Source organism: Parambassis ranga, chromosome 5 (genome assembly GCF_900634625.1).
Source record: "Parambassis ranga chromosome 5, fParRan2.1, whole genome shotgun sequence".
NCBI classification, from domain to species: domain Eukaryota; kingdom Metazoa; phylum Chordata; class Actinopteri; family Ambassidae; genus Parambassis; species Parambassis ranga.
The window spans coordinates 8,824,752-8,843,675 of NC_041026.1; the positions used below are offsets into that span (position 1 = coordinate 8,824,752).

General features: G+C 43.0%; 1 protein-coding gene across 3 annotated transcripts in view; it reads left to right on the forward strand.

Annotated features, from left to right (window-relative positions):
• LOC114435587 (solute carrier family 12 member 5-like) overlaps positions 1 to 18,924 on the forward strand; it is a 129,905-nt gene that overhangs the window by 74,122 nt on the left and 36,859 nt on the right. For 2 of the 3 annotated variants that reach the window (XM_028405378.1, XM_028405379.1), the window contains exons 2-3: positions 16,602 to 16,702; positions 17,170 to 17,307. In XM_028405378.1, coding sequence (XP_028261179.1) covers positions 16,602 to 16,702; positions 17,170 to 17,307 — 239 coding nt within the window. Of the gene's footprint in view, positions 1 to 16,601; positions 16,703 to 17,169; positions 17,308 to 18,924 lie in introns of those variants that run through there. The other variant, XM_028405380.1, reaches the window with a different exon arrangement.

The following is an 18,924-nucleotide window of genomic DNA, read 5'->3' on the forward strand; positions in this document are numbered from 1 at the left end:
ATATCTCACTAAGGGAGGCTGTGCCAGTCCTGTAGCTGAAGGCTGGAAGCTGGCAGAGGTGGCTTGTCAAATGCTTGACAATACACACAACCAGGGAGGACAGAGGGAGATTAGCAGCCCGCTGACTGCTGCTGCTGCAGCCCCAGGAGCAGCAGTCACAAAGGTGGCCAAGAGGAAAAGGCTTTGATCATCATGTTGTCTGCTCTCATTTTGTCCCCTTTTTGGCATTAAATTACAATCTGAAAGCAAGCAGGGTTCAGTTTATACACTTGTCAGTCTTGGAATTAACATCTGCAGTCGGTGTCATTTGTCTGTGTGTGAATTTTCTCTTTTTAAAAAACAGCTGTTATTTGGCATCTGAGGGACATGTGCAGGGTTTGATCTGTGGTTTGGATGGGCCAGAAGGTGAAGACGGAGACTGTGCAAAAGGAACTGTGTCTTGATGAAAAGATGCATTTGAAAGTTGAAATTGTACTAATTAATAATACAACCTTACAGCCCTTTCGCATGCAGAAGCATTTTCCTGAGGTGCTGGGTGATGTCAGTACGTCTGGATATGCCTGGAAAAATAGAAGAAGAATAGAGCTATCCCACACTGACTCATCTTACTTCAGTAGCCATACTTATATTGTATATAAGTACTTGTATTGTATAGTGTAAACCTGGTGGTGAAATAGCAAAGAAAAAATGGTGGAGAAATTTGTAGCAGGTTTTGAATGTGTCTGAAGCCAAATCATCAACTTATCTTAAACCTAACCAGTATTCTTCATGTCTAAACTTAAGCACAGTGAAGAAAACTGAAGCAGTAACATCATGGAGAAGGTTCATAGAAGAATATGTTAGTCATCATATTCTGGTATTCATGTTACCTTTAAATTAACAGTAACATCACTTCAGTGAGTGCAAAATTAGGATCAAATGCAGTTTGCTTGCTCCTGAAATGTTGAAATTAAGGACAGATTTTTAAAGTTATGTAACATTTACCTCTCCCAGGATTCGCCTTACCTTGCCTCTAAACTCACTCCAAATTTGAGAGAGAGAACATTAGGGCAGCATTTTCTTATTAAAAAAACAGCCAACACTGTTAACTGTGCTTGCTGAATCTCTTCTGCCTCACTGCTAATGATGCTCACATATGCGGCCCAACCCGTGCTTCATGTGTTTCATCCTGTATGTTTGCAAACCCCACAAAGCTGAGCTAAAAGAGTCATTATATCAGTGGAATCAGTGCACAGGACATGTGGAAAAGTGAAAATGACAGACAGAAATTCACATTTATTTTGTAAGTAGTGCAAAAAGTTTCAAGCTGCTTATCTAACCTTGTTCCCACTCCTGTTGAGACTGGAAAAATGAAACCATGGGAGATGGTGTGATGGTGCGGGGAGGATGTTCAATCCCATAAGAGAGTGAGAGGCCCGGCATTGTGTGTGCTGTCCCCCCGCTGAGCTGCTGGGACACCTCACAGCTCTGTATCTCAAAGACTGTCTCTTTTATTCACGGTAAATGTGGTGTGGGCTGAAGAGGCTGGTGCATTGTGTCTGAGATGGATGGATCTCGATAGCAGCATATGTCTGGACTGAATGGATTCCCTTTGTTGATCTCTTCCTCAATTTCTATCTCTGTTCTGGCTTTTCCCCTGAGCTTGTATCCTGCACTCCATCTCTCACACTACTGCAGCCATTTTCCTTTCACAGCTGTAACAACACTGCAGTTATCAAAGCTATCCTTAACCCCAATCTTGTCCCCCTTTTTGAATATTTTTTTTTTACTGAGTACCTTGCAATGAAATCAGAATACTGTACAAAAAGGCAGAGTCAGGCAGTCAGAAAGGAAAGGACAGCTGGGTGGATGCATCATCTGCTAGCTTGTCAGTAAGAGGTATGACTGTGCTGCATCTAAACAGCTCCTGTATAAACCACTGCATATTTCAAAACATCCTGCCTTACTCATCCGTCTGCGTGCACGGCAGCCGCTGTCTTGGGGGATTTCCTCAGCCATGAATGAGGGGTTCTTCCAGACTCTCCCCCTAATGTCCGATTCGTCAGTGCAGCCCAACCGGGTGAGAATAGGAGATAAGAGACAGATAAGATGGATGGATGTGGTGATAAAACAGCCACAAGGTCACTTGATAAAATTACGACCAGCAGAGAGCTGCGTCCAAGTGCTGCATTCAGACTGTAGTCAGGAGTTTACACCTGCTCGTAACTCTGTCTCTCTCATGGACGGGGAGGAAAAAACTGCTTCCTGCTTTTTGTTTCTGTTTTCCTCACAGAACAGCTTCTAACACAGCTTAGTTTAAAATAATTTCAAATGAAAATAAGTGCATAATTTGTTGGAATTAATATTTTCTTCTCATCACTGTAGCTTCTATATTTAAATGTGAAATTTCATAATTTATAATGTTAATGCTAAGTGTCTTTGGTAGAACACGACCATTGTTGCTTCAATTTTAACACAATGTCCTCTGCTGTAATTATAAATATGTGTGATTAGTGATACAGAGGCTATTCAGTTCAGTGTGGAATTAATATAAGGTTTAATTATATGTAAAAATTACCAATGTTACAAGAATCAATCCACCACTTCACCCGCATTTACAGTAGTGATGTGAACACACCGCTCAGAGCTGCTTCAAAATGAGGAGAGTACATTTGTGGAATGAGCCGTGACACTATAAAAACACAGATGTCTCTAAACTATCATAGTCCAGTTTATTGTCCAGACAGACGAGGAGGAAGCATGTAGCCCTGGTCTCTTGATATCTAATTCACACGCACAGCAGTGCTGAGGAAGCAGAAGCAGGATGACCTCAAGGACCACATGCTAGCAAGGGTGCTTTTAGTCTGACATGGTCTTGTTATGTTTCCACTTTTTAGCTTTACACAGCTGTCATTGTCCATCCTCCACCAGAATGTTTCCAGTAAGTGCAGCCTCTATTCGTCAGGAATGGGGTGTGGAGCAGACTCAAAAGCAGGACTAGATTCGGTTGTAGCAAAAAGAGGTTCGGCACAGAGAAGAACAGTCCAACCTGGGAACAGCTAGGATCAAAAACCAGGAAATCAGTCACGCAGGCTACAGTACTAAAGAGGGATAAGGACACACTGGTATCAATACTCAAAGGCTTGAATGCTCGGGGTAATCTAGGAGGGAAGGGAAGACAACGAGACACAGGTGCGACACATTAGGGCGGGGCAGGTAATCGGTGGAAGGAGTGACACACGAGGAGAGGGCAGACAAGACACCTTAAACCAGAGGAGAGTTAATACTACAAAATAAAACTTTCAAAATAAGAAAACCTGAACCAGAGCAGAGACCTGACACTATTCAGATTATCTGCCAGGTTTTCTTGGTCTGAGTTACTTATGTTAGTTGCTATTAGTAAATTATGCTGAGATTAGATATTGAGTTTACTGTCATACTCCTCCAATACACAATATACAAACAGGTTGTCAATTACAGTGTTTTTATTAAGTGACTCAATTTGTTTCCTGACAAGCTGGCAGCTCACTGGGATTATTTCCAAACCACAGGATCTGTAAACTGAACTATCTCTGTCTCTGTGTGTGTGTGTGTGCGTGTGTGTGTTCATCGATTCTCCATCTATGCCCTCAAGCTCATTCTGAAGCAGTTTAATCTGTTTCAGATTATCAAATTTCTCAAATGTCTTAAAAATAATCTATTTACAGATGCTGATAGATTAAAAATAAGTCATGCATTGATTGATTCTTCCATAGATATGGTAGAGTTCTGTAATGCACAGGAAGTCCTCTGCCGACCTTCATTCATTTAGACCTCTGAGGGCTAATGAGAGATGGGAGAGGAAAGAGCAAGCAAGGACAGATATGTCACTCTGAGCTGCCATGTGCCAGTGTATGGCCTATGTGAATATACATGGTTTTATATATGTGTGTGTGTATGAGGGAGAGAGAGAGAGAAAGCATCTGAGAAGGGCAAAGCAGCATCAGTCACTGTCACCAACCACTGCAGTCTCTGGCTCGGCTCCACGCGCACACACTCAGACACACACACGGACACACAAACAGAGAGGTGCGCGATGCATAATTCATAGCAGTAATCAAAGGCAGACAAAAGCCACAGTCTGTGTGAGTCTGTGGGCCCACCAGGACGCAGTTTGACACACACACAAACACAAACTCCATTCAAGTGAACAGCAGTTCCTACCAGCCAGGCGATGGTCTACAGAGGGGGGGGGGGATGCAGAGAGAGGGGCATCATCATTCTCAGGGAACCTTCACTTCCCTCCTCTGCCTAGAGGCCCACTTTTACCACTTCCTTTTCCTTTTTTAGTTAAAAAAATAGATCTGTCTAGACCAAAGGAGACAGGAGAGCAGAGATAAACTCCCAGAGCTCGCTGGCTATAACTTCCTGTTTCATTTGCTCGTCTCTCTCATCATTTTCTCAAGAGTGGCTCTTTGTGGGATCCTGTGCTTAGTGTCTGAAGTTAAAAAAAGAAAAGAAAAGATTTTCGGGCTACGTACTGCGTTAATATTATATAAAATGCAAATCACTATCACCCATTGGAATTTTAATAAGCCATTCTTTTAGCAATGATATTCAACTGTCCAATGATTCAGGGTGCTCTTTAAAGATGTCGCCTTAACTTGTGGGGTCAGGGGAGCCTTATTGTGCGTGTTTGCACCATGTCACTTTCTCCTCTCTCTCTGTCCGTCTCCCAGGGCACATCTGTAAAAAAAGCTCTTAAGCTCTCATCTCTGTCTGAATCCAAACCAATGTTCCATTATTTATTTATCTTCCACAGACTAGAAATATCCGCATGAGGAGCCTCGGCCTTGTGGTGGGTCTCTGGGCAGAGCGGTCACACATATAAACACGCACAAATAAATGAGCAAATGAGCACATAAGTGTGGCACACACACAACTCATATATAGTGTACGCTGTCAGTAAATGGCTGGGTCTGCACTGAGCCGTCCAGGTAATGCACCTGTACTGAGGCACCTGATAAACCGCTGAATGCTGTAGTCTTATCTGCCCCAGCCAGACTCAAGGAAAAGACTCCCGCCTGCTTTGTGTGTGGCTCCGTCTGTCTGTCTGCCCTCTCTTGTTTGTGTCCGTCTCTCTGTCTGCTTGCTGCAGTGCTTCAGTCTGCAGCCCATCTTCCCTCTATTACTTCTCCCCGTTGAAGTTGATAGGCTATAAACTCAGCTCATTATGGATGATCCCTCGCTCCCTTCTCGCTCTTTCACGTTCCCTCTCCTTTTATTTCAGTAAAATGTCAGGTACTTTGAGGCTCACAGGCGGAAGCTGAACTTAGCTGCACTAAGGAACTGTTTTTATGTATAAGAGGTGTCAATCATATTATCTGTTCCTTTAGACAGACAAACACTACGACGGCGTATTAGGGCCAATGTAAGAAAAAAAAATACTGACCCGGAAGAGGAGGGGGGGGGCAATATTCTGAGATTTAAAGTCGTAAATTTACGAGAAAAAAAGTCGTAGATTTACGAGAAAAAAACTCGTAAATTTACGAGAAAAAAAGTCGTAGATTTACGAGAAAAAAAGTCGTAGATTTACGAGAAAAAAACTCGCAAATTTACGGGAAGACCTCAGATATTCTCTGACATTAGGCTATAAAGTCGCAAATCTGGAGACACGCTGCTTGCTGTCACGGTCGCCGTGGAAAAGCTCATCAAGTTGTGACAATGCTGTGAAGAAGATAGCACCGTGGATAACCTTTCCTGCTTCAACCTCCCGACCATAGTCAGGGAGCACAGAGGACGAGCTACGGTGCTCGTGGTTAACCCCCACCGTCACAAACAGCTGGAGTACCAGAGCACTTTCCTCTCCTTGCAGGGCGGCAGCTGTGTTCTCATATTCTTTACGCTGTACATATACTTCTTGTTAATAAATCGCTCCTCTCTCAAGCTAACAAGTCATCTTCTCTTCCACTCCTACACAAACACGCTGTCCTGTATCCTGCACACTCACACACAGGTAAGCACACACGTACTCACTGCCTTCCTATTATAAGGCATATAGGCCTACAACTCTCTTAACACCGTGATAAAAACTTTAAACAGTTGCTTTTTATCCAGTTTACACATATGTAAACTGTACACATAAACCGTGTGCATGTATGCATGTATGGAAACGCGACATAATTCCATGAAAAACGGATGCAAATTTACGACTTTTTTTCTCGTAAATCTACGACTTTTTTTCTCGTAAATTTACGACTTTAAATCTCAGAATATTGCCCCCCCCTCCTCTTCCGGGTCAGTATTTTTTTTTTCTTACATTGGCCCTAATACGCCGTCGTACAAACACAGACAGGAGCAGATTTTTTTTTGCAATAAAATGCAATGACAGATATGAATGCGACGGATATTTATTGATGAAACTTCAATATGGCTCGGTCTGAAACTTACAATAACTTGTCAGGTGGGTGAACAGCAACAAAGCCACAGTGCTCAGTGTCATAGTCCTCTATCGTGGCAAACAGTCTGACGCCTGAACGCGGCTGTGATTGACTGCACGATTTTTACGACCCTCGCTGCTTGTTGATGTTGTTGCCTTGCAGATCAGCTCAATTTATGCTCTTAGTTCCTCGCAAATTAGTTGGCTGTAGATTTATCCCCCTCAGCCTCTCGCCCCGCCGTGCCAGCCTGCTTTGACTTTCAGAGAGGATGGTGGAGTGCTTCATTGAAGTTATTTTTGGCCATGTTACATAATAAGTCTCTGTTTCTGTCTCCTCTCATGAAGCGCTGTGATGTTTGTTGCGGTTTTGTTGGCACTTCTGCAATAAAGCACTAATTGTGGTGGTTCACAGATGTTCGAGGATGTTTTAGCTCCAACTGCTGCTGTTGCTTGGTCCAAGGAACATCAGGAAACTTGTCCCATTGTCGCTACAACCTCTCTTGTAGCCTGATGGCTGCACTGCTTTGAGTTTGTTTGTTTTTTTCATTAGAGGCCAGCAGAGGCAGACGAACCATCTGGAGCTGTGGAAGTTTTCCCAGCACACTGAGCCAAGGTTTCATGCCGCTTGGTTGATTTGAATTATTAGCCAGACAGCTCCATAATTATGTCACATTAAACAACTGGAAACCACAAATGCCTCAAATGTACACGTTGGTCTGAGATGAATTTAAACAGTAATGTACTAACATAGCCAGATTTTAGATTCAGTTTGAGTCAGTTCATCACCAAAATGGAAAATGAACCCTGTTTTGTTTTTCATCCTTTTCCATCTTATTCCATCTTCCTTTATTTTAATGTTTTTTTCTGTCCAGACTGCTCTCTGAGAGTGTTTTGGGTGTGTGTGTGTATGTGTCCGTGTCCACTGCCTAGCCTGTTGACTTTGTTATTTCTCTGGAGGAGAGAAAGGTTTTAGCGGAAAAAAGACTTGAGAGGTGAGGATAAGGGCAGAAAAGACAGAGGTGGGAAGGAAAAAGGTGTGTGAGAGAGGAGACCACAGGGATGTGGTATCACACCTGCAGAGCAGAAGACCAGAGAATGAAATAAATGAGGGAAGGTGCAGAGAAAGGAGAGGAGGACGCACCCTCCCCCTGCTGTCCTCTGGGCATTGGATTTATTGCTTCCTCTCTCGGTTCAAAGTCAAGAATGGGGAAGATGGGGAACTTGGCAGTAGCCAGGAGGGGTGTTGGTCAGCAGAGAAGACTCTCAGGTGTTAATTTGCACCTCCATTCACACCTCCAGCATTCCATCAAAGAGCCAGAATACTGCAGACCTGGTGAGATGATAGCCCTGTCACCTTCGATCAGACGTAGCCATCACATAAACCATCGCTGCCATCTATACGGCTCTGCTGCAGGGAATTGGATCCCTCTCCCTCGTCTTTTCCCTCTCCCTCGCTCATATTCTGACTCAAGCCAAGATGCCTCTCTCTCTCGTCCTGTCACAGGCTGCTGAACCCTCTTATAGAAGCCCCTTGTCCAAAAATGTGCCAAATGTAATAAAAGTGTGATAGCGCTTGGCTCCACGTCCGGACCTGGCACCAGAGCGCCCAGGAGGAAATTATGTTTCCGAGTTAAATTGGTTTCCTGGCATGTGATAAGTTGGGGTGAATTTTTAATCCATGACCTCATGAAAATATGTCAGTCTCCCAGCTGCTATCGTTTCTCCCATCCCACCACGTCCTCTTCCCTCCCAGCTCCCTGCTCCTTTGCCCATGTGTCTTTCTTCTGGCTACGCTGTTCCTAAAAAAGCAAAAAGATAGCAGGTGTGGGACACCTTTGCTCCTCAACCAATTACCTCACCAGTGTATAATCCTACCCAGCTTCACCTCTCTTCCCACTCAGTCCTGTTCCCTACCCGCTGCTCTCACTCCCTCACCTCCACCCACGCGATTCTTTTTTTTTTTTTTTTTTATCTTTTTCCCTTCATCCCTGCAGCCCTGTTAGGCTCTGTGGCTCACCAATTACAGCAGCAATAGGCAACCTGCTAAAGTGAGTCCCACAGGCATTCTCATGCATGCAGGAGGCAATCCGCTGACTGACATGACACAGGTTGTACTCCCATAGCCAGCCCATGACCTGAGGAAGTCTGATAGCCAGGCTCCAACGCGGCTCACCGTGCCTGCTTTTTACTTGGCTAGTCTTTTGCTTCGCCTCATAGCAGGCGGGCCTGCTGCCTGCCTGACACCTTTCAAACAGCGTAAGTCTGCTAGACAGGCAAACAAGCCGAGGTATGACAGCAGACAGGTGTAATGTTTGGTTTAAAAGTTTAAACACCCCTGTGCTACAGCACTTTGAATGAGAAGTGGAGTCATATGAAGACAAGGGAGAGGATTGTGTATGTGTGTTCTCTGAACATTTGCCCATTAGGTCTTGTTTAGTGTGTTGTTTTGCTTGTTGATTGCATAATAACCTATAGGACGACCAACGTAGTCTAACTTCTCAAAGATTGACACTTGGTCAGTGCCACATCAACAAACTTTTATCATGCTTTGTGGTTTGGTGTAATGTCAGTAGACGTCCCTAAGCTGCAGAAATAGATGGGATGGTATGCTGTGTAATCTCCACATTTCTCTAATATCTTCACCTAAAAGACGTACTGGCTGCTTAACAGAACCTTCTTCTTTGGTTTCACACAATGTTTATTTAAGCAATACGTCTTTGTCAGGTTGAGGGAAAGATTGTGGTTCTAGTGATTATTGTTCATCAGGGCTGATGCTGACGTAGGAGACAGATACATAAAAGTTACTTTAATGATTGCCAGTGTTTATTTAAATGAATCATTACAAAGTGAGTCCTTTTGTGTTTATTAGACTGTAAGACTAATTTTAGATTGCTGATGTTTCTGATCATCCTGCAGAAACCAGAATGTCTTTTGTCCCCAGCAGCACATCTGTTGTCTGAACCACTTTAACTGTGCCTGGCAGCTTTCTATTTCCTGCTATCTGATGTATAGAAATCCACAGCACTTCAGTCACTGTACTGAATGTTATGTAATCTGTGATTTCATGTCAAATGGAAGGAGATTCTTCTCTATCGTATATCAGGGCTGGAGATTATTGAACAGTACGTTATGGCTATGCGAAGACAGAAGCAGAAGAAAAAATTAAATTATGTCATAGAAAGATAAGAGCTTATGAAAGAAATATGATTTACAGTGAATAAAAATTAGAATCTGCCTTTCGTGGTTGAGTCAGTTGCAACATGTGCACATCGTCAGGATATTCCTTTGGCCGGCTGGTAGTAGCAGAGACTAACAAGTAAATAAGGGAGGGATAGCTTAGCTGTATTTGACTGTCAGTCTCCTCCTGCGCACCATCACCCTCTATGCCTGATGCCAGATAGAAAGGGTGCTGCTGGAAAGGCGTTGCAGGGGCCTGCCATTTAACAAGAATTAATCCTGACGTGCAGAGCTACGGGGGGGCGGGGGGACTGGACCGAATCCACCCATTTATCAACAGACATCAGACAGTGACATGCGCAGGAGGCCCCGGTCAACATGCTAAGAACTACTGTGTACACCATCATGAACATGCAGGCATCCTCCTGCCTCCCACTGCTCTCAGCCAATCAGCTCACCATCAGTTCGGGGGCCAATCAGGAACGAGGATCTCTGCTGGAGATGTTGAGGAGCTGAGGAGAAGGGACTGTGTCAAAGTCGTAGCCTGCGAGGCAGCACTGCATTAAAATTCATACAGAGCTGCAGCACCACACTGAATACTGATCAGTGAACAGGTGCTGTCCTGCAGCACGGAGAGGAGCAGAGCGCTGTTACGTAGACAGTGTTTCCCACACACATGTGACCAAAAGACAGCATCAACAGAGGAAACGGGCAGCAGAGACGAAGAATAAAGACGGATAGTTAGGGGAGAGAGTGGGAGAGGAAACGCAGAGCGTGAGATCCCGTTATACAAGGCTGTTGTGTCTCTGATGTGGTGGTGGAGCCATGAGCGGAGGGAGGAGAGTGTATCTGTTTATGACTGTCTGTGTGGGCAGATGCGGTCATGTAACAATATGCTGCTGCTATTTTTTTACTCTGTACATTATGTGTGTTTGTCTGAAAGTGTGTAAATCACTTATAAAAACAAAGAGGCACCTCTCACTCATTCCTGCCTTCGTTGTTATAAATAGATGTCTACATTTGCACAGAGAACATGATCGATAATCACCTCGTATAGCCGGGCAAACGTGGTCTGTCAGAACTGAATAAAGTCAAATAATACATGTGGTTTTAAACAGTCAATTTCTGGCTTTGAGGCTGGGCAATAATTTAATGTCATCATTAATCATCTTTGACTCATATCACACTTAATCTCATTAGATTTTTACACATTTCTGTAGTCATTCCAAGAAAATTATCATTTAAAATCCACATTTTAATTTTACATATTTGAAGATTTAAATGTGATGCGTAACGTAGTAAAAATAGATGTTTTTGTTAAATTAATCTTCCATGTGTTAAGATAAAAAAAAATAACTGTTGCCAAGTACTAAATAATAATATTTGGATATTTTTGTTCCGTTTTTAAAATGCCTTGAGCATTGTCTCTCCTGATATTTGATAGAATAAATAATCATTTAAACAGAAAATAAGTCCATAACTTAATCTGAATAAATCAGTATTGGTTACATGTAGGTCACTATTTAGACATCTTGTATTTTTTTTTTTTTTAAATCCAGAGTCGCACATGGCTCTGTTTGGGCACATGTTAAATCGCTGACAATCCTGATTTGACAGGAATTTTAGATTACAGTGACCTTAATCCTTCACCTGACTCTACCCAGTGCCCCCCCCCCCCCCCCCCCCCCCCCCTGCTGAGACACAGAGACCTATAGCATCGATTGGTCGACATGAATTAATGCGCTACTGTGATGACATGCAGAGAATCAGTGAGTGAACCCATGGCCTGCTTGGATTTGGCAGTGCACCATGGCGAGAACACAGCCAGAAAATCCAACTTTTCTTTTTAATTGTTTGTTTCTGTTCCACTAACTCCGTTTTAAATTTACTCACTCTTCTACCGGATGTAACATTTTCTTTCTGGATGCAAATTAATGCACTCACTGTGTACTCCGCTGTGAGGCTGACTGACAGCCAAAAAGATGGTTTATGTTTACTTTCATACGTGAAGTAGCTGTGAATAAATTTTGGATGCATTTTAAAGTCCTAATTTCTCCTTCAGCACAGAAGCGCTGCGTGTCCTGATTTCCACATAAAATGGCTGAAATCCAGCTATCTCTGCCCAGACTAAGATTAATTGGCCGCATCCGCTCTTCTGCTGCTGTACAACACCATTAGTGGGGCCTGAGCCAAGCATATGCACCAACACACACACACACACCAAATCAACAGGTGGTCCCAGAGCCTCAGTTGAGTCAGCTCCTCAATAATCAACATCATCAACATCCAGCTCTTTGGTTTTTCCCCTTGAAGTCAGTCCTCAGAGAGAAAGAGCAGCATGGCAGCGTGACACAGCAGAGAGAGAGAGAGCGATAACTGTGACCGTCACCAACTTACCACCGCACAAGGAGGATCAATAAAACAAAGTCAAATAGTTCTCACCAAGTAATCCTTGGTGGCTTTGTTCAAAGATCGTTTGGAGAACTGTGAATGGTCCGAGTGAGAGCAGTGAACCGGGCCCTCCACTCATTTACACTAAAAGTTCTGTTTACACTCAAACACAGGACGCATCCTGAGTCCTGGTGGAGCTCACACTGACAGACAAAACACAGCAGACAGACTGAGGATGGAATACAGACACTTTTCTGTGATATTAAATATGCATCACTTATTTATGGGATTTATAAATTCCAACTTTATCAATAATCACTGTTTCTTTATATAATATCAGTATAAACTTGATGTTATTATTTTGTTTTTAGTTGTGTGCAAAAACAAGCAACCTCACATTGAACAGCCACACTTTTGATAACTTTATCATCAAGGTCTTAAAAGATGCAACAGGGTTTCAAACTGCTGTACAGTTTCTCTCTGCTTTATGGCAAGATGTCAGACTTTGAAAGGTTAGAGCAGCGATGGCGTTCTATGGATCAAAGAGCTTTTGATAACTTCTCATCTTCAAGGTCTTGAAGGTTGAAAATTTGAAGTAGATCGGATGCTTTCTGCAGGAGGAGTTTGTTAAAGTGCAGTGGCAGCTATTTCAAAATGGCAGACTGCTTGCTGGGTTTAGGATATAAGAGGCTTTTTTTTGTACATCTTGACGTTTGAGATCATTTTTGTAACTTTAGTTAAAAAGTGGTCAGGCTGCTGCTTCCCTTAAAAATATTTAATACATTATAGGGGGCGCCATTGCAGCGCATTCCTTTATTTCCCTCCTGTGGATGTTAGTAATTAGTTTTAGTTTCAGTAAATGTGCAGAGTACTGTTACTGTAACATGTCAACAATAAGAACATGAGGAGCAGATTGGGTGTTTTTGTTTGGTGGAGGATTTGGAGGACGATCACATGCTTAGTGAACAGTAAAGCTCTGGATTTGACCATAGATAGGGAGAGGCTTTGATAGTGAGAGCCATTGTTGGACAGATCCCATCAGATTGAGGAAGGATAAGCTGTTTGGGGGGATGCAGTCAGAGCGAAAACTCTTTGGGGCTTTGTCATCTTTCCAAAAAGAGGGCATCCATCACTCCTTTGATGATGGACTTTTAATTATTAGACAATGAGGAGAAATGGGCCGTGCAGGGATAAATGACGGGATGAAGGAGTTGTCTTCGGGGCATTACCTCGCAGATATACAAATGTGTGTGTGTGCACGAGGGGAATGTGCATCATCATTTTTTGGCCGTCATCGACAGGTGCATGTTGCATAATGATAGATTATATCTGGCAGACCGAAGCATTGCTGCATGGTGTGAGGAGTTCTCACAGTCGCCTCAGCTGACTGTCAGGTGTTTCATTCATGTTTCAGCATCAGTGGTAAATGTGCATCAGCTGTTTGGCTCACAGCTCGCTAACACCTGATCATACTGATGCAGGTTTGCAAAAACAGGCAGTATCCATGTGCAGCCATGCACTCATCACATACAGCTGATAAAAAACTCATTCCGTCAGTTCAAGTCCCTCAGAGTGGCGTCTTATTCAGACTTTTTACATTGTAGGCACTTTAATAGAAGACTACACATCAACATTCATACATGTTTAAGTAACTGTTTAATCCATTAGCCTATAAAAATTCGTAATAATCAGACAGACAAATCCAGAATCCTTAAAATCTTGGATGACGTTTTGTTTTAAGAATATTGTTTACAGATTGTGGCGCTTTGAATCATGACATCAAGATAAAAAGATGTAAATGTATAACATAAGGTACAGTGAGCAGTGCGTGCAGTGTAAACTGTACACACTGCTCTCTGTTAAGCTCTTTATCTGTGTTCACAGAGGTCTGTCTAATCTCTGTCGTGTACAACAACACTAATATTATTTGTATGAAGTGATGCACAGAGTCGTGTCATCCTTGCACAGTCTGAAGAAAACAGCTAAATAATCCACGTGTTCTGAAAACCCTCTGCGGGACTCTCTGGCTTCCCTTTTACCAGCTGTGTATGTTTTAACCTGCAGGTCAAGCTGAGCTGAACCTTAAGTGCTGCAGAAGCTTTTTACATTTTTGTAGACGGAGTTGCGTGTCGGTGTGTGTCTGTGTGTGTGTTTCTTTCTGTTCCCTCTGCAGGTTTCCATTTCAGCTCTGGCTGCCTCCTCTTTGTCTGAACCTGTGTCTCTCTCCCTGTCACCATTGACTCGCGCCCTATCTATCTGTGTCTCTCTCCCTCTCCTCATCTACACCCTCATTCTGGTGCTTTCCACCTCTTTGTGTTAACCTCTCTACTGCTTTTTTCTTTCTGTGCTCTGTTCATGCCCGAATCTTCATGCACAGACCCCATTTTTTTTTTTTTTTGGTCCCAGCGTCCCCGTCTGAGTGGCCCTATTGCTCCGTCTCTGTCGAACAGTGTGCCGGCTGTTAGCCGTGGCCCGACGTCATGGCACATGGCTGCACCATCCTGGCTATAAATAACTCGGTCTCGCAGTGTTCAGTCCAAGACAGGACCGAGAGCCAGAGGGAGAGCAATCTGCTGTCTCCCTCAAGAGATGCTCAAAGGGGAAGGCACGAAAAAAGACAGTTTACTCTGCGCTGTCTTCGCCACCGAGACCTTCAGTGTACTTGGTGAATAAAGTGATTCTGAATTTAATTATTTTGAGACGAGAGCGAATGTCTGGTCAGGAAGCAGTTCAAGTACTAAGGAAAATTAAAGGTTAAGGCTCTAAATATTGACTTGTAGAGAAGCAGACAGTATTCCTTTAGAATTTCTATGAGGCTTCGGGGGGGTCACTGGCTTTAAACTTTTCTAATTAATATTGCTGATTCGTCACACTCATCATGATTCCTCTGTTTGCGAGGTGTTACCTGTCGCTTGTCTGACAGGTCGATCACTTTCAAATGTTTGATTGATGAAAGTGGCACATCGTTCATTTGAGCAGCCTGAAGGGTTTTCTGTTACACACACTTTCACACACTGCAGATCTGTTGGTATGGTCTGAACTAAAGGAAACAGCGGTACAGTGTCGCCTTTTGTTTCCGATCTGTTTTGTGTTTCGTAGGTCACATGTTTTAGCTTTAATTTAAAGCATCAGGGCAAGATTACGCATTGATAAACCCGTTGCCATAGTTACTCATACAGATACAGATGCTAATCAGCTGAGCTCATACCTGTACATATTCTTATCTAAGGTAGACAACAGTATATATGTATATAGCCTAGGGATGTCCCGATCAGGTTTTTTGGCCCTCGAGTCCGAGTCCCTATCCGATTTAGGCAAAACTCGTGTGTGCGTGTGTGTGTAGAGCGCTTCACGCTGACTGTTCATTGCTGTCACATCGACTGTGGATTTCCACATGTGCGCTGCTTCGCCAAACTGCCCGCAACACATTCCCGCCAACTTTAAATGCCTCAGCCTTCCCAAGCTAGGACATTTCACACATGCAGCAGTCATACCACTACACTACAAGACACAGAGCCACCCTGCACAGAAGGCGGTAACTTTGACAGCCCTAATAAATATATATCCGAGTCCTGATCGGGAGGTAACGTCCGATTCCGATCGAGTCTGAAATCACGTGATCAGGCCCGATTTCCGATCACGTGATCGGATCGGGACATCTAATGGTTACTAATTGCACATTAAGTGACCAATGAGTCATATTGTCATTATTACATGATGATACCTCAAACATGACATGACAAAAAATTAAAATTAAATACAGCATGAAACATGACATACAACTGTATTCTTCTTATAATATTTATGTGTAATTCAAACATTTTTTGCGCTCAGTTCTAAATGTCTGAAGATGACAATTACTGGAGACAAAACCAACATCTGGCTGAGTTGGTAACAGCTGCCTGCTTTTCAAACGGAGCAATCACACTGCAAAAACATCGACTGAACAACGCCCGATGTTTGTAATTCATTTTCATACATCAACTGGAAATCAATGCACTTGTCAATGATCTCTGAGAATGAGAATCGATAAATCTGCCAGGAGCGGCTGGCTGCCCTGTCAGTACTGTTTGTTTTGAGGATTTGTGTCTGGGTTTGTGAACTTGCGGACAGATGCTTCTCATGATGCCTTCAGCAAGCTGTCACCTAAATAACATCACGCTGCTTCTACCGCTCTGTGTTTTAAGGGTAAAAAAAAAAAAAACATTTCCTCCGATGTCGTTGTTTATCAGTGTAGTGAATAACTGATTGAAATGTTCCAGTTTGCGTTCTTCCCATGGCCATATGGAATATATAGCACTGCACATATTGTGAATGCACAGTCCATTAGGTATGGTTCTGTTTCTCTGCATTTCTTACTTTGGGCGCTTTATGGAGGCGACGAGCCTTCCCTCCTCTTCTGGCACACAGCCTTTACTTGGAGCCCTCCGTCTGTGTGTCTTTCTTCACTTAAACAATAAATAAATAAAAAGTCACTCATTTCAAAAGTCTGCTTGTTCGTTAAAGTTGCTTTAAGCCTACAAAAAAAAGACTGACATGAAGAATGGCGTTTGCGTTCTTCTCTCTGCTGTCTCTGCTGTGCTCTGTTTTATTTCAGGCCAGTCTAAAAGTAGGTGTGTGTGTGTGTTTCTTCCAGGCGACAGTAACCCCAAGGAGAGCAGCCCCTTCATCAACAGCAGTGATGCTGCCGCAGAGAAGAGCCAGCAGTATGACGGCAAGAACATGGCCTTGTTTGAGGTACAATTCAATACTCTGCACACACACACACACAATCAGGTGTGTTAGGAAGGAGCAGGATACACTCGTTCTCGCAATTCAATGATTGAATAGGGGCTGTGACATCGATTAATGAGGGTAATTACTGCGTGAAGGGCATGTGGGAACCTCAGGTTAATGCAAGCAAACCTCACACTGCTACAGGAGAAAACTTCAACTAGGCAATTTGCCTCAGCGCTGCACAAATGTATTTACGTTGTGTTCTCAGCGGGATTTCTAGATTGAACAAGTAAAAACATTTCATTGTATGAGCACTTTTTCTTTGCTCCAGATGGTGAGGAAAGGGGCGCTAGTGCAGTACGAGGAATAGTCCTTTACCTCATGTGATCCACCAAGCACTCCTGTGATGTCATGGAGCTCATTTGAGTGGCTGAATGATGATGCTGATTGCAGCTCTCCTGTCTGTCTGTCTGTCTGTGTCCCTGCAGGAGGAGATGGACACCAGCCCCATGGTGTCATCTCTTCTCAGCAGCCTGGCCAACTACTCCAACCTGCCCCAAGGCAGCAAGGAGCACGAGGAGGCCGAGAACAACGAGGCAGAGTCATCACGCAAGAAACCCGTCAAGGTATTTAACAGAATGCACACAGGGGGCACGTCAATCCCAAAAGTATTATGACTTTAAAACGTGCTTTAAAAGCTTCACAAGTATAGAAAGGATGTCACAATGTGACAGTATGAATATTATTGTGATATGAAATTGATTATTGAAGTGCTGATAGTATAATAAATACTCAAACATCATCAGCATATTTAGTGGACATACTTGATGACACTATAGCTTCTTATTACTTGATGCTGATTGCGTTTGTCATGTTTTTAATGCAATTCTTCAGCCAATATTGAGACAAAACATATAACATAAGATAGAGTTGACAGATAATGTTTTATGTAAATATGGCTGTAATTATCAGTGTGCCTAATAATCATATGGTAAATGCAATTACATGAATGTCACGTATTTTATCATTATAAGGAAACAAAGTGAGGATACACCATATATATATATAAACTCTTTAGAATTTTTGATGAGAAATCAGAGCTTTTATTTTGTTTTTTTTGTTTTTCGATTTGTGATTTATTTGTTGTCACAATGAGCGGCCACGTTGTGAGCGCCGCTTGCCCTAACAGAATCTGTTATACTATGAAGTTTGGTGATCTGTGTCACAAAAGCAACGACTTCAGTATAAATATAAATTAGTTTTTTTTTTTTTTTATTAGTCAGTCAGCAGTGTCTGAAAAACATGGACGACCTTTGTGCAGTCTCCCCAGAGGCTTATCACCTTTGGAAGACATGGTGGCAACACTCGCTCCTTCTGAGAGCATGGTGAAGACGTGTCAAAGACTAGCCTAGAAAATGGCTCACCACATGTAGGGGACCACAAAGAAGGGATGCACCACAGCAGCAGGAGGGAAATATGTTTAAAAAAAAAATAGCAGCTATGGCTTCTATGTTATTCCACAAAGATGAAAAAAGAATTCTCCCTAAAACAACTTACTGAGGTCACCTTACACCAGTCTGACTCCCCGCTCTGTGTGATGCAGTGTTCATACATCAATCACTGCCCCGTGGATTTACGTTTCATTATTTATTGCACACGTCTCAGTCGGCTAGAAGGGGCTGTTGCTGTTTCCTTGTTGCCATTTTGGTCAGACAAATACCAAAAATAGATTTGCACTTAACGTTTGCATTGGATTGCATAATGAATCTCTAATCACACGGTTTGTTTTGTTAAGAGGCTCGCTGAAACTCCACTAGTTTAGAAGTTGTCAATCACTCCGTGTAGATATTATAAATCCCCTGCTCGTGTTGCAGGATTGCATCTTAAATGCCACTCACTAATGAGTTCCTTCCTCATCATACCCTGGTATTTTTGTGCTGTTGGGTGTTGAGATGCCAGCAGGAAGGAGTTGTTTCTCAGCATTTTGATGGACAGACAGGCAGCCACATTATTAATCCTGTGGGGAAAAAATGTGGTTTTAGCAGCACAGCACGAAGTGACACAGCAAAGTCAAAAGCTGGAAAAGCAAACAGTGAAGGAAGTTTTCTAATATTACTGTGACAGACTGGAGGAAAAAAAAAAATAATGATTCGCATGTGAACATGTCCACCGGTGACTGCAGAGTCCGGCCGAGTGAGCTGAAACACATTTAGACACGGAGAAGCTGCAGCGGTGACAGGTTG